This window comes from Ictidomys tridecemlineatus, chromosome 8 (genome assembly GCF_052094955.1).
Source record: "Ictidomys tridecemlineatus isolate mIctTri1 chromosome 8, mIctTri1.hap1, whole genome shotgun sequence".
Classification (NCBI taxonomy): Eukaryota; Metazoa; Chordata; class Mammalia; order Rodentia; family Sciuridae; genus Ictidomys; species Ictidomys tridecemlineatus.
In genome coordinates this window covers 50,153,480-50,166,875 of record NC_135484.1, presented here as the reverse complement: position 1 = coordinate 50,166,875, position 13,396 = coordinate 50,153,480, and the positions used below count along the sequence as shown (strand labels likewise).

The 13,396-nt window shown below is 33.9% G+C and overlaps 2 protein-coding genes across 4 annotated transcripts in view; one reads left to right on the top strand and one right to left on the bottom strand.

The window, feature by feature from the left end:
• Positions 1-13,396, bottom strand: part of Lama4 (laminin subunit alpha 4) — a 134,898-nt gene that overhangs the window by 13,749 nt on the left and 107,753 nt on the right. For all 3 annotated transcript variants that reach the window (XM_021734629.3, XM_078019440.1, XM_078019441.1), the window contains 7 exons: positions 10,582-10,713; positions 8,850-8,992; positions 7,902-8,040; positions 7,310-7,447; positions 5,522-5,655; positions 4,252-4,416; positions 3,057-3,210 (listed from right to left, as the gene is read on the bottom strand). In XM_021734629.3, coding sequence (XP_021590304.1) covers positions 3,057-3,210; positions 4,252-4,416; positions 5,522-5,655; positions 7,310-7,447; positions 7,902-8,040; positions 8,850-8,992; positions 10,582-10,713 — 1,005 coding nt within the window. The remainder of the gene's footprint in view (positions 1-3,056; positions 3,211-4,251; positions 4,417-5,521; positions 5,656-7,309; positions 7,448-7,901; positions 8,041-8,849; positions 8,993-10,581; positions 10,714-13,396) is intronic.
• Positions 1-13,396, top strand: part of Fam229b (family with sequence similarity 229 member B) — a 54,270-nt gene that overhangs the window by 33,563 nt on the left and 7,311 nt on the right. The gene's annotated exons all lie outside the window — the stretch shown is intronic.

Genomic DNA, 13,396 nt, shown 5'->3' with positions numbered 1-13,396 from the left:
TCCTCCAGTTGGGTTCTGCAGTGGTGGTTAGGTTGGAGAAAGGGAGATAGGCCTCATAGATACACACATCCTAAAGTAAAGCCCATTTGGTTCCCACTTTCCCCTCTTTCCTTCTGAACATAGCCATCAGAACCCAGAAACTGACTCGCTGCTACAAAAGCAAGGTTTCTCTCTTGGATGGAAGAAATATACCTAGTTATCAATAGTTTTTGGTTCAGGCCTCACCTACATGGAATAGCCATAGTTTCAAGCCATAAATTGCAGAATGAGCTAGAGTGGGCCTACAGGGAGACTTTTCCCCCCTCTATATATCTTGAGAAATTTTTTCCATACCCTATGCTGTTTTCCAATACTAGTAGAATATATTAATGGAAAATATGTTCACCTTTGTTTCATTGAGGGGCCTAGCGTTGACATGTTTTACACAGGGGCTAGAGGGTAGGGGTAAGAGTATGGGTTTGGTAGGGATTGTGGACTTCCCCCAACTCTGAGTCTTCTCTATTTTCTCTGTCTTGGTAGAGAAGATCTCACGCTTTCTCAATTAGTGCATTCACTTACCCTTGGTGAGAGTGCAACAGTGAATTAGATCCCAGGGGCTCAGCAAAGCATGGGGTTCTGTGGACCACAGTGTCTTAACTGACTAGCTTTCCTTACTCTGCCTCAGTGTGGGAATGCATAGAACAAGTAGTATCTGTTTTTTGTCTGTAGCAAAAATGAGTAAACTCTGGTGTCTTGCTATATGGTAACCAGATACTTGTTACTTTTGTGCCTCCATGCTCTTAATACAGATCAAAAAGACAAAGACAAGTTATAACTGATTACTTCAAATACAAAGATTACATTTAAAAGTTATATGTGTGTGGGTTATTAGTAAATCCCAATGACATTTACTTAGCCAGAATAATTTTTTTCTCCAAGGGCCTGTTAGATATAATCCTACTTGTACCAAGTTCAGTTTAGCAAGATTTTTTTTTTTTTTGGTGGGGGAGAGGTTTGTGTGTGAGATACTAGCTAAGCTACTTGAGCTATTGAAGAAAAAGAGGGATATGATGCTATCTTATATAAACCAAGATAAGACATAGCAGGATCCCACCGGGGGCCAGAAGCAGGAATTGGAAAGCTAAAAAGCACCAGAGCATTCCTTTTTTGGAGGTTTGTCTCTCAGAGAGTCTGCTTTCATTATTCTTTCTCAGCAGGACAACTTCTCATTCTTTCTAGAAAGCAGCTTGCTTTATCTGTGCATGATTAACATACAGTTCTCAGGGCTTTCTATTCAATCACCAGCTCAAGCTAGGCTCTCTAGGTTCTAAGAGTCCAAGGAACAGAATCTCAAGTCCAGCTTAGTTCACATGATCTCCACTGGTTCAATCATCTAAATCCAGGGAGGTGATAGGACTTACCCTGTGGGTAAAGAATCAGTTCTTAGAGAAGACACTAGCTGGCTAGACACTCCTTAAGGATGTCCATTGCACTACATAAAATACTCATTATTACATTACAAACTAAATGAGAAATTGTTTCCCCAATTAAATTTGAAACATACAAACTATGAAAAAATGTACGTCTAGAACATAGTTGGTAAGACATATATTCTCAAGTATCCATGGGGAATAACAAATCGGTGTTAGCTTTTTGGAAAGTAATTTGCTAGATCTAGTAATTCTACCTCCTGGAATCTATCCTAAATACTTATTCAGCAGTATACTCAAGAATTTATGTCTAAGAATGTTCACCTGTAAAAGTAGGGAACTGGAACAGCTGAAAGCCTATTAGTGGTTAAATGAATTATAACAATGCATAAAAAGGAATATTAGACAATGATTGCAAAAATAAATTATTATAATACCAATCCTTTAATCCTTGAAAAAAAATTAAACCAGAGGCCACATGTATTTCTTAGTAGCTATTAAAACTACATCTAGCAAGCTTCACGTAGCTACATTAAGTGTGGTAGCTATATTCTTCACTAAGGAAAAAAGAACAAATAGAAAAGGGCAAAGGATATCAGTAGTGCTGGTAGGAGGCAGGAGGCCTGCTGTGGTAACAAATAGGTGGTCAAGAGTTAAGTGATCCCAGAAGTTGGAGGAAGAATGGTCTAGGTAGAAAGAAACCTTGAATAAAGATCCTAAGGTGGAAGTGCAGGTGGCCTACTTTAGTAATAGTAAAAATGCTGGTGTGGGCAGAAGAGCGAATGAGGTAGGCAAGTGGGAGGAGAGGGACTCAGAGAGGGAAAGGGGCATGGATCACACTGGGCCTCTTATGAATTGCAGGGACTTGGGCTTTTACTCTGAATTCGGAGGAGTGACATGATATGGTTTATAGTTATAAGGGTTTGGGTGTCATGTTGAGAGTAGACCATCAGGAAACAATGCAGAAGTGAGGAAATCTATTCCGTGACTATGACAGTAATTCAGATGAGAGATGATAATGGCTTGGGCCAGCATGGGAGCCTTGACACCTGAGTGCAATGTTAAAATTAGACCATTACTGGAAGAATGAGAAGGGATTAGGATTTCATTTGTAATGAAGGTAAATAACACACATACTAAATGAATGAGAAAGAATAGTAATCAGAGAATAGAATTTTAAAACTTAAGATTTTGATGAGGGAACGGGTCTGGATGATGTCATAGATCACTTGCACATAAATGGTTGAAGTAAATGTCAAGAAGGAGGGGAAATGGTAAAAATCACAGACTTTAATAATTTCCATGATTGTGACAAAGTTTGAGATAATTATATGAAAGCAAATGATACTAGAGAATAGTAGTACTAAACAATAAATATGATTTACGCAAATTAATAACAGAACAATTTTAACCATTGCATTGGAAAGTAGTTGGAGGTAAGAGTAAACAGGTGATTGGACATGTTTCTTTGAGAACAAGAATGGAGGCGACAAAGCTAGTAAACTGGAATATCTGATACTGCAAGAATTCTATCTTTCATATGTACATAGTTGCAAATTAGAGTAAATTCTATAAAGCAATCATGTCTAGAGTTGCATGCATGGAATATGAGGGCAGGTGGAAAATCTGCACAGCAGTATCTTTTACCTTCTTATTCTGGCTTGTTTTAGGCTTTGAGGAATTTTTTCCTTTTTTGTGAAGTAGAAACAATGGTGAAGACTCAATGGGACACTCATAAAGAGAAGTGTGGACCTTTTCAGAATACCGCTGGAAATCTTCAACCTCCACATCTCTATCCAACCTGTATTTGTAAGGGAGGAAAAAATAACTTTAAAAACATTGTTCAGAATTATATGATGAAAGCTATGACAGTCAAAGAACTCTGACAATTCAAAAAGTTTTTTTTTTTTTTGCATGTGGGATGGGTCCTTACCTGTCACTATCTTAACAAGAATCCTTGAAATTATCATTTGAGCAATTAATTATCAACCATGTACCTGGCACCACACTTTCTGACAAATGAACGTTATTTCCCTCATCACACTCTGGACAACTGGGTCTACTTCTGTGTTTCTTTGTCTGCACTAAAGTCTCCCTTGCTTGTTTGTGCACTTGAGGAACTTTATTGTCTTTGTTAAGATTAATGGCTTTTTAAAAAGTCATGCATTAAATCAAGACTTTATTAAACTTTGAACAAGGATTTTGGCATATTACTCTATAGTACACCATTAATAATAAGTGCAAAATAATTACATCTAATATTTATAGGCTGTTGTGTAATAGGTGCTGTGCATGGTGCTTTATGTGTATTATTTCATTTATTCTGTAGAACAAGTCTACCAAATAAGTACTATTACTATCTGCATCTTGTAGGTACAGAAATGAAGGTTTACTTAGCCACAGTAATACAAATATAATAGGGGAAAAAAACCCCTACACACAAATCCAAGTATGTCATTTGTTCAAAAACATATGAGCTTTTAATTACTGCCATCTAGTGCCTCTGATCAATTTCACACTTCTCAACTTTAATTATGTAAATATTTTCACTACTATCTTGATCTTTTAAAATCAACTGTATAGATTTATTGGTAATAATTTTTTTTTTAGTTTCTCAAGGCTTGCTTTATATTAGAGCTGGTTTGTTGGAAAGCTACACAGAGTGTGCTGTTTTTGGAGTCCATGAAATAGTTCATGCCATATAAACCAATCCTATATCATAGCAAAAGATATAGTATCTAAGCCCTCTGAGCTGCTCCTATTTTTATTAAGTTCCTTGTTAACCATAAAAGAAACTCACTCTTTTTGGCTTGAATAAAACTAGGTAATAAAAATATTATACCTGGTAAAGTAGGCATTACTTATACAGCCAGTGAAGTTAGCATACTGGGGACTGATGGGTGAGCCACCGAAGTAAAACTTCTTTTCACCTGCTTGAATTTGTTCTGCTTTCCCATTGGAAGAATTACTATTTACATTTCTGTTTTTATCTACTACGAGTTCGTATCTGCAAAATAAAAAGCTTTTTTTACATACTGAGCAGTTACCATTTTACCTTGAGTTTCTCTCTAGTTAAATAAGCAGGTTTTCTTATGGAACTGAAATGTAACATCTGATTAATGAAAAAACAAAGAGTTTCCAGGTTCTTCATGAGGCCCAGGATAAAATAGTTGAATAGTTCTATATGCAACCCCTGCCCCCAAAACCATTGGAATTTAAACTCCTAGAGCAAGAAGGTCAAACAACTAATCATTTGTATTATTTCTTGGGTGGAGAAAAAAAAAAAAACAGACACCTCACAGTGATCACTTAATCACAGTTGTGGGAGATCATTTTGATTGCAAAGTACATTGGGTGGTTTTGTCTTTATTGGAAATGGAGTCTAGAAAATGCCTACTAAATATTTTCTTTGATGGGTGGACATCAAAAACCAGAAGTGGACATAGATGAGCATCAAACTACAACAGAGGTTTATTTCCCATTTTTCTTATTATGAAAAAGAAAATACAGAATCATGCAATTTAATGCAAAGCCAGAACTTTTAAAATGTGGCCACAAATGTAGCATCCTTAATTGGTCAGTTTAAAATTTATTTTTTTTCTCTTGTTTTTTTTTTAATTGATTTAAAAAAATGACAGTGGAATGCATTACAATTCTTATTACACATATATACCACAATTTTTCATAACTCTGTTTGTATATAAAGTATGTTGACATCCAATTCATACATGTACTTTGGATAATGATGTCTATCACATTCCACTATCCTTATTAAACAAGACCAGTATTTGCTGAGTTCCTTCTATGTGCAACAACACATTAAAATCCATTCAGTACATAGCGTGAGTAGGCACTGCCCTCAAGAAGATTGTAACCGTTCATTTTATTGGGAAAAATCCTTTAAGTAACTTGATGATGATTTATTTGGCATGTCTTAAAAAGTAATAGCATTTTTTTTAAAAAAAGAAAAATAACACAAATCTGTTCCTTTCACATTTTTTTAAACAGTAGAAAAGCAATAGAATAATCTATTATTCACAGTAGCATTTGACAGAATTATGTCTTACAAATAAAGACACATGGTGGGAAGAACATTAGGTGAGGAGCTATACCTTCCGGGTGAGACAGAGGTTATGATGAAGTGGGACAGCCCATCATTGTACTGCTTACTTGCCGAACGAACCTTGATGCCCTTGACATTCATGGTGACAGTACCATTATCCAGTGAAATGGAAAACACATCTGACTGAAATGCAAGCACAGGTTTTAAGTAGGGAGTGCAGGGACCTAAAAAAATGGGCACAGTTTAAACATTTATTTAAGAGTACTGCTTAAAGGAATAAACAGTGTATAGGCAATTTCTTGCCCAGCAATTTCAATGAATAACAACAAAACCCCCACTTTTGCTTGTATTGGTGTTGCTTACAAAATTAGACATGTCTCAATGGAAAAAAGATACTTCTACATTTTGAGCTGAAAATGTTGGTGATTTTGTTATTCTGAGAGTTGTCCTAGTCATCTTCCTATCTCAGGCATTTCTACTCTATCATCTGTCTCATTTAATTTCTTTCAAAAAGGCAATATTTGAATCTCCTTGAGGATGTAGCTAGAAGACTAGGTAAGATTTAAGTTACTAGTTTGGCTTTTTAAATGTTTCACTTTTTTTTTTAACTTATAGAGGCAGAAGAGAAGTTTTAAAAAGCAGAAGTTACTTCTTTTTCTGAATTTGCTTATTGCTTGTCTTAAAGTATTGGCAGATAATAATCCTGCTTCTCTTTCCTTATATGGGCACCAACTTCTGTCAACCCTCAGTGCACAGTTTCCTTGAGTTCTATTCAAAACAAACTACTTTTTGTGAATTAAAAAACCCTGCTTTTTAACTAATCAGGGTAATCTGAGGCAGCTTTGGGCACAGAAGTCCAAAATACTTTGGAAAAATTCTCACAGATGCTACCTACTTAAATTAAATTGAATGTGAATGTGATGGATATAAAGTTGCTTTCAAAAATTCTGATTGGGAGCATTAGTATATATACTAGTGTGACAGCTCTTTGAGATATATCAGTAGGATCTTAGGGTCACCAAACCTATACATATTTTAGTTTTATTCTTGAAATAATATCTTTATAAGCTAAGCTCAAACATAGTAAGAAAAATTCAAGAACAGTGAAGTCTATATGTTCTTTTCTATTTACAGATTAAATCACAGATATGTTTCTTCATAATATAGAGAGGTTCTTACCATTTCCTTTTTGGGCCATGAATGCTTTTGGGAATTTGGTTATACATATGGAGTTCTTCATAAAATAATGTTTTAAAGACAGACTATTCAGGAAGAAAGGAAATCAACTATATTTAAATAGTATTCAAAATTTTAAAGCAATAGATCTGTTATGGTAACATATATATGTACACACTCCTTGATTAAGGCATTAAATAATAGGATCTAGTAGAAGACCTAATTACTTCTAAAATTGGAAGTAGCCATGAACAAAAATTATATTTGCAAATAGCTATCACAATTGTAATGTGAAATAAAATTATTTGTGATTTCTTTTAATGACAAAATCACAGGTACTGCTAACACTATTGTTATTGTTGCCATGTTTTTATTCGAAGAATGATAAATTTTAGCTACATAAAATAAAGACATATTTTTTACCATCCATATCCATGTTCACAGACTCCTTAAATTCTCTTCTAAGCAATGGGTCTGTGAATCTCAGGTTAAGAACTCCTGATGTACAAAACACATAATATTTTACAGTGTCTGAAATGTGACATTCTGCATGTGTCTGTGTAAGTCAAAATCTGAATAGAAACTCACTTTTAATAAAAATTCATTCATAGTTAAAACACTTATCACAAAGAAGTTTCCTAGGGGAACAACAAATACTTACCCCCGAAGTATGATAGAACAGTAATCCATTTGGTTGTAATGTTCGGAAATTAAAACCTCCTTCAAAGCCATCAAAGAAAGATATTTTCTGAACTGAAGCAATGAAACTCTGTCCATTGAAATATGCTCTACGAGATATCTGTGTGCCAACAAAAGTGAATATAATAATTTATAATTGTAAATGCTTATTATGTCAATTTCTCATATAGAAAGGGCCTTAGTCACTAGTTTCTATATAGTAGTTCAGGGTTTAACTTATGGTTTGTGGTGGCATTCAGGCATGCCAGCGTTCCCTCTGTATTCTTTTAAGGGATGTGGTTTCTGTTAGAAATTTCTTCACTTTCCTTCACCCTGAGTGATTAGTGATGCTCAAGCAGCCTGTCTGGGCTTCAGATGCCCCACCCACAAAAACCTAAAGCAACTGCACAAGTCACAGAGGAGCTTCACAGCCTTTCTAGCTTAATGGTTCTTTCTGCTGGTGGCAGAAAGAAACTCAAGATGTACCTAGGATCTCAGAAAAGCTAAAAGGGCTTTTCCAGCTTCTGAGATTCTGTGTCTATTTATTTCAAAGCTTTTGACCGAATGGTACTTACAAGAGAGTCTTCTGGGCATCCATAACCAACTCCTAGGGTTTCTGTCTGCTCTAGTAAATTGAAATCTTTCTTTTGGAACTGGAAACCCTTCATACATCCCCTGAAATTGATATCTAAGGGAAGGTGTGCCCTTAGGGTCCTGGAAAAGAAAGGGAATCTTCACTGATATGGTGATAATAGTGACATTACCCTGCACACATAGGCTATGCAATTTGAGTTTATTTATAGTTATTTGTAATGGCTTTATAATCATTCATGTTCTCAAGCTTTCTTTGACAAGAACACAGCAATGTCTAATCTTTTCCTATTGAGGAGTTTTATTTTGACTCAAGACAACTTGTTTACGCCTTTATAGTTTTCAAAATCCATTAATTTACATTATCACATACAGATTATGTAATACACACACACACACACACACACACACACACATATAGTGCCCTCTCAGTTTTATAGTCTCTGATTCTATTAATTGACTACAGTAAGGTTGAATTTTTGAATACACTAGAATAATATTTCAGTATACATAACTCCAACCCCTTGGATAACCTGAAGATAAGTATTGCAGATACTATTAGAGCATTCAAAATCAATTAAGTTTAAACCAAAAATAATTGAACACAATGCTTTTTCATCTTTACACAATATACATGTTTTGCTCTTGTCAAAAGAAATATTGCATTATATTATATTCTAAGAGCAATGCAATAATTTAAATAACTGTAAGTTACATCTATGAGATGCTAACTTAGGGAGGTTATAAGAATGGGCTGCAGAGGACCTTCAGGTATGGATGCCTAGGTACATGAATGTGTGCCTGCACCTAGTAATGCATGTAAAGGTAGCAGGTAGGGATGCTTACACCTGTTACTGAACCTCTTCTGGATACTGAATACACACCAGTATATCATTAGAAACAAACAGCTATTTAACTAAAGAAAAAATTACCTGGATTGTAATATTTCTGGGGGAGCCCCTCCAATGAATATATCTGTAAAGGGTATTTTCATCTTTTCATTGTCCATGCTCTTGACATGTCGTCTGTCAACTACCAAAATCATTTTCTTGTCATTGTGGTAAATGATTGAGATCTGGGAGAAACAATACAGGAAGTCTTGATCAATTAATTATCAGCATTTTGAAGACTTCTGTATATTATAATTATGCTGGCTGTAACAGCTGGTCTTCCTTGTCCTTATGCTTGTTTGTTTACACAATAGGTAATAGGTTTTCCTTTCTTACTCAGATACAAAAACACTTTTATAATCAGCAGTTCACATTTCCTTTGGAAGGATGCCTATGTGAAGAGGGATTGGACCTAAGCAAAATTTTGCCATGAGACTTATTTTCTCCTGTCCCTTCTGAAGGGATTTGGGAAAGGACTATAGCAGGTGCCTTCTTCTTCTTAAAAAAACAAAACAAAACAAAACAAAACAAAAACAGCTTTATTGAGGTATAATTGATAAACAAAGAACCACACATAATTAATTCAGTGCATTTTGCACATAAGCGAACACCCATCAGAGTATTATCATAAGCAAGGTCATAAGCATAGCCAACACTTCCCAAAGTTGTGCTCCCCCCAATTTTATTTTTCTGTGTGTATATGTGTGTGTGTATGAAGCACACTTAACATGAGGTCTACCTTCTTAATTTTTTTTGAGGTACTGGTACAGGGTTTCATGCATAGTAGGCAAGGGCTCTACCACCAAGCTATACCCCCAACAACAAATTTTGAGTTATTGTTAACTATAGGTCCTATGTTAGCAGATTTCTAGAACTTAGTAATCTAACACAACGAAAACTTTGTACCTATTGAACAGTTCCTCATTTTCCCTACTGTCCAGTCTCTGGTGACTATTTGCATTCTCAAGTGAGTGTGTTCTAGATTTGAGACTGCACTTTGACAGGTGTCATTTTTTTGGGGACACATTGAGCTATTCTAATGAATAGGCAAAAATCCTAGTCAGAGAAATAGTTAAAATCTTCTTTTATTGGGATCCATCCTTATGAAGACTATGGACTTTGAACTAAAAAAGGAAATATAACTTCTGGTCCTCCCCTCAATTTTAGTTCAAATTAAAAGATATATTATGTTTTATATCTGCATCATTAAATTGTATATTTAAAGTTCTTGTTAACAAAAATAGATGAAGTACATTTTTAGTAAATTGTAATTGTGGTTCAAGACCCAAGAACATTATTTTTAGGTTCTCACTTAAGGAAAACTAGTATTTTCTAAAATCTAGATAATTGGCTAAAAATGAAATTCTATGTTTATTTAACTACTTTTTACATTTAGTGGGGCTCAAATTTTAAGTAAAAAAAATGGCTTTGTATCTATATTCTAGCATGTTCAACAAATGGATAGAACTCTATAGGGTGCTCTATTGTAATTAAGTTATTTAAGATTAACCAGGAGTCTTTTGGTCAGTGAAATAATCAAAAGGAATATTTTGGTGACTCTTTTATTAGAAATATTGATATGACAAGACCAGCCAGTCATTTAAAAGCAAATATTTTCCCAGGTTTGGGTAGATGAGGGCTATTAAGTCACTCTTTAGATGTGAAGTTTCACTTTAATTACTGTCTTACCTGTCTCATTTGACCATTTGATTAGATCAATAGCTCTAGATACAAAAACCCAGACCCAAAGCCACCCAAAATACAACTACAGTACCTCATGGTATTTTGCATCATTAATTTGGGCTTTCTTCAATGTGTCTTCAAGATGCACAGGACCAGTGCTGAATCCAAAGTCATAGAACACATGTAGGTAACCATTGCGCATTTCCAAGCTGAAAAACATGCTCTGTAGAGAGAAAAAAGTTGTAAGATGGGATCATCTGTTATCATCAAAGTGCAGTCAGATTTAGCTGAGTTTGAGATGTAATATTAAATCTTTTAGTATTGACATTATTGAATTTGAAGGGTCTCATAAAATTCTTATTATGAAATAAAAATAATACCTACTTCCCTATTAGATATTTATTTCTCATGCTAATATACAAAGTGTTAGTATTTACACATAATTTAAAATAACAATCTTCTTTCATTTTTATTTTACTTTAAAAATTAATGAATGAAGCTTTAAGTCTATATCATTGATCTTTAAAAAATTTCCAAATAGTAGAATATAAATATACTATGATTATTCAACTGCCTTGTCTTTTGAAAGCTGTAACAGGTTAAAAGATGCAGCTGCATTCATTTTAAGATGAAAGTTTGTAATACTGAAAAGTAATTTCAAGTTATGTTGAAAAGAATCCTCCTTGCCAAATATCAATTAATAATGATAAAAGGCAAATAAGGCTATTTCTGTATTATTTTGACTCACTGGATTTATGTAAATAAATATGGAATTATTATACACCTGGACCACATGATGTTGAAGAACCAAATTAATTCTGTAACACTCAAGTAATTTAGTGGTCAGCTTTGTTTGTTTAAAAGAATAGTTTATACATAAAAGAATTCAGTGAATTTGAAAGTAAAGTATTGTGGTAAATTGCCATTCTATGGAAAGTAATCTCCTGAGTGGAGTTTGAGTATTCCTGATAGTGTGGAAAACAATCCATTGGGGTTTAGGAAGAAAACATTTCAACTTCTATTTATACTCATTTTAAAAATTAAAATTCAGAAATAAACAAATCCTTGATATTTAATGCATGAATGATTCGTCTTGGACCATCATTTCATTTATTTTACCAGACTTACATAGGATTCATGTGGTCTGTAAGGGTTCTCAGGGAAAGTTCCATACTTGAAGGGTTTAAGGTGGCCTCTCACCCATTTCTAGCCTACTATAATTTTTTTTTCTTTTTTTTTTTATTGATTGTTCAAAACATTACAGAGCTCAAGACATATCATCTTTCATACATTCGACTCAATTGGGTTTTGAACTCCCCAAATACATAATACAGACTCACTTCTGTTACATACTCACATTTTTACATAATGGCATATTAGTGACTGTTGTATTCTGCTACCTTTCCTATCCCCTACTATCCCCCCTCCCCTCCCCTCCCCTCCCATCTTCCCTCTCTACCTCCTCTGCTGTTGTTCAATTCTCTCCCCTTTTTTTCCCCCCACCCCCTTGCCCCTCATAACCTCTTATAATTTTGTGTATCACTGAAGGTCTCCTACCATTTCCATATGTTTTCCCTTCTCTCTTCCTTTCTCTCCCCCCATTCGTCTTAGTTTACTGTTAGTCTTTTCCTCATGCTCTTCCTTCCTGTTCTATTCTTAGTGGCTCTCTTTATATCAAAGAAGCCTACTATAATTTATTGCAGTTTATCTGTTCCTAGTTACATGGATTGTGGGTGATAAGACTTAAATAATAGAATATTTAAAATATTTTGGGACACATAGATGTTTGCTTATTACTTCCTGTAAATTACTAAAAATGCTGCTACATTTAAAGGGTTACATATTTTTTGTTATAAAAAGAAATATGCTAAATTTGAACTTTGTGATGACAAATGTCCCTCAGTAGTATGAAACCTAGTTATTTTTTTTAAAAATAAACACACTGGATTTGTCACACCAAGGCAAGGGTATTATTTATGAAGAAAGTTATGATTTGGAAAGATGGCTTTTAAAAAAGATGTTTCATAATTTTTCTGTTTTGATGATTTTGTTGATAAAATAACTTAAGCATTTCTTTCTATAAAATACTCTCATGTCTGTACTATTAAAACATTGGTGTGGAGAAATTTCAAATCTGTTTAAAAATCATTTGGATGAAGATTTTCAATGGCTTTGAATTCTTTCATTAAACTTTGAAAAATGATACAATATATGATTAACTAGCAAGAACTGACATAAGGAAAAAGAAAATGTTCCAGCCAAATTTCAAAGATTACCTTTGTCATTTGGTGCATGAGATTGAAAAACTGCATATGATTTAGTAGGCACAGCTAGTGATACGTGTCTCACATTTTTTATTTTTGTGAGGTATTTTATCTAGCTATGACAGCCAATAAAACAGTATTGAAATAAACTGACTTTTGAATCACTATATCACAAAGAATTCAACAAGAGTCTAAAAAATATTTAGCATACTTAATTATATCATTTTCACTAACATTGCTATTAAAATAATCTTTAGTGAGAGTAAAAGTGTCTTGGTATCATTAGTAAAAATATTAATTTAATTTTATTGTTATTTTAAATATTTCACCCATTTTTATTTAATATTTTATCTTTACATAGTTTGTTGGTTGCTTTTAATTACCACTTTGAAATGTTTCATGACATCTGTATATAGTACATCTATATCATTATAAAGGGTACAAATACACATATATATGTATATAAAGCTGTCAAGGTTTTTAAAAAAAGCCAATTGAAATATATGATTTGGAAATTTGAGAAGGCCATTGTGAAATTTTTGCATATACTGTGACATTTTAGATCTTGGTGCTGATTTTTCTGTATTTTTAAAATACAGAAAATGGGCATATGTAATATATACTCAAAAGCGTATGTGTGTG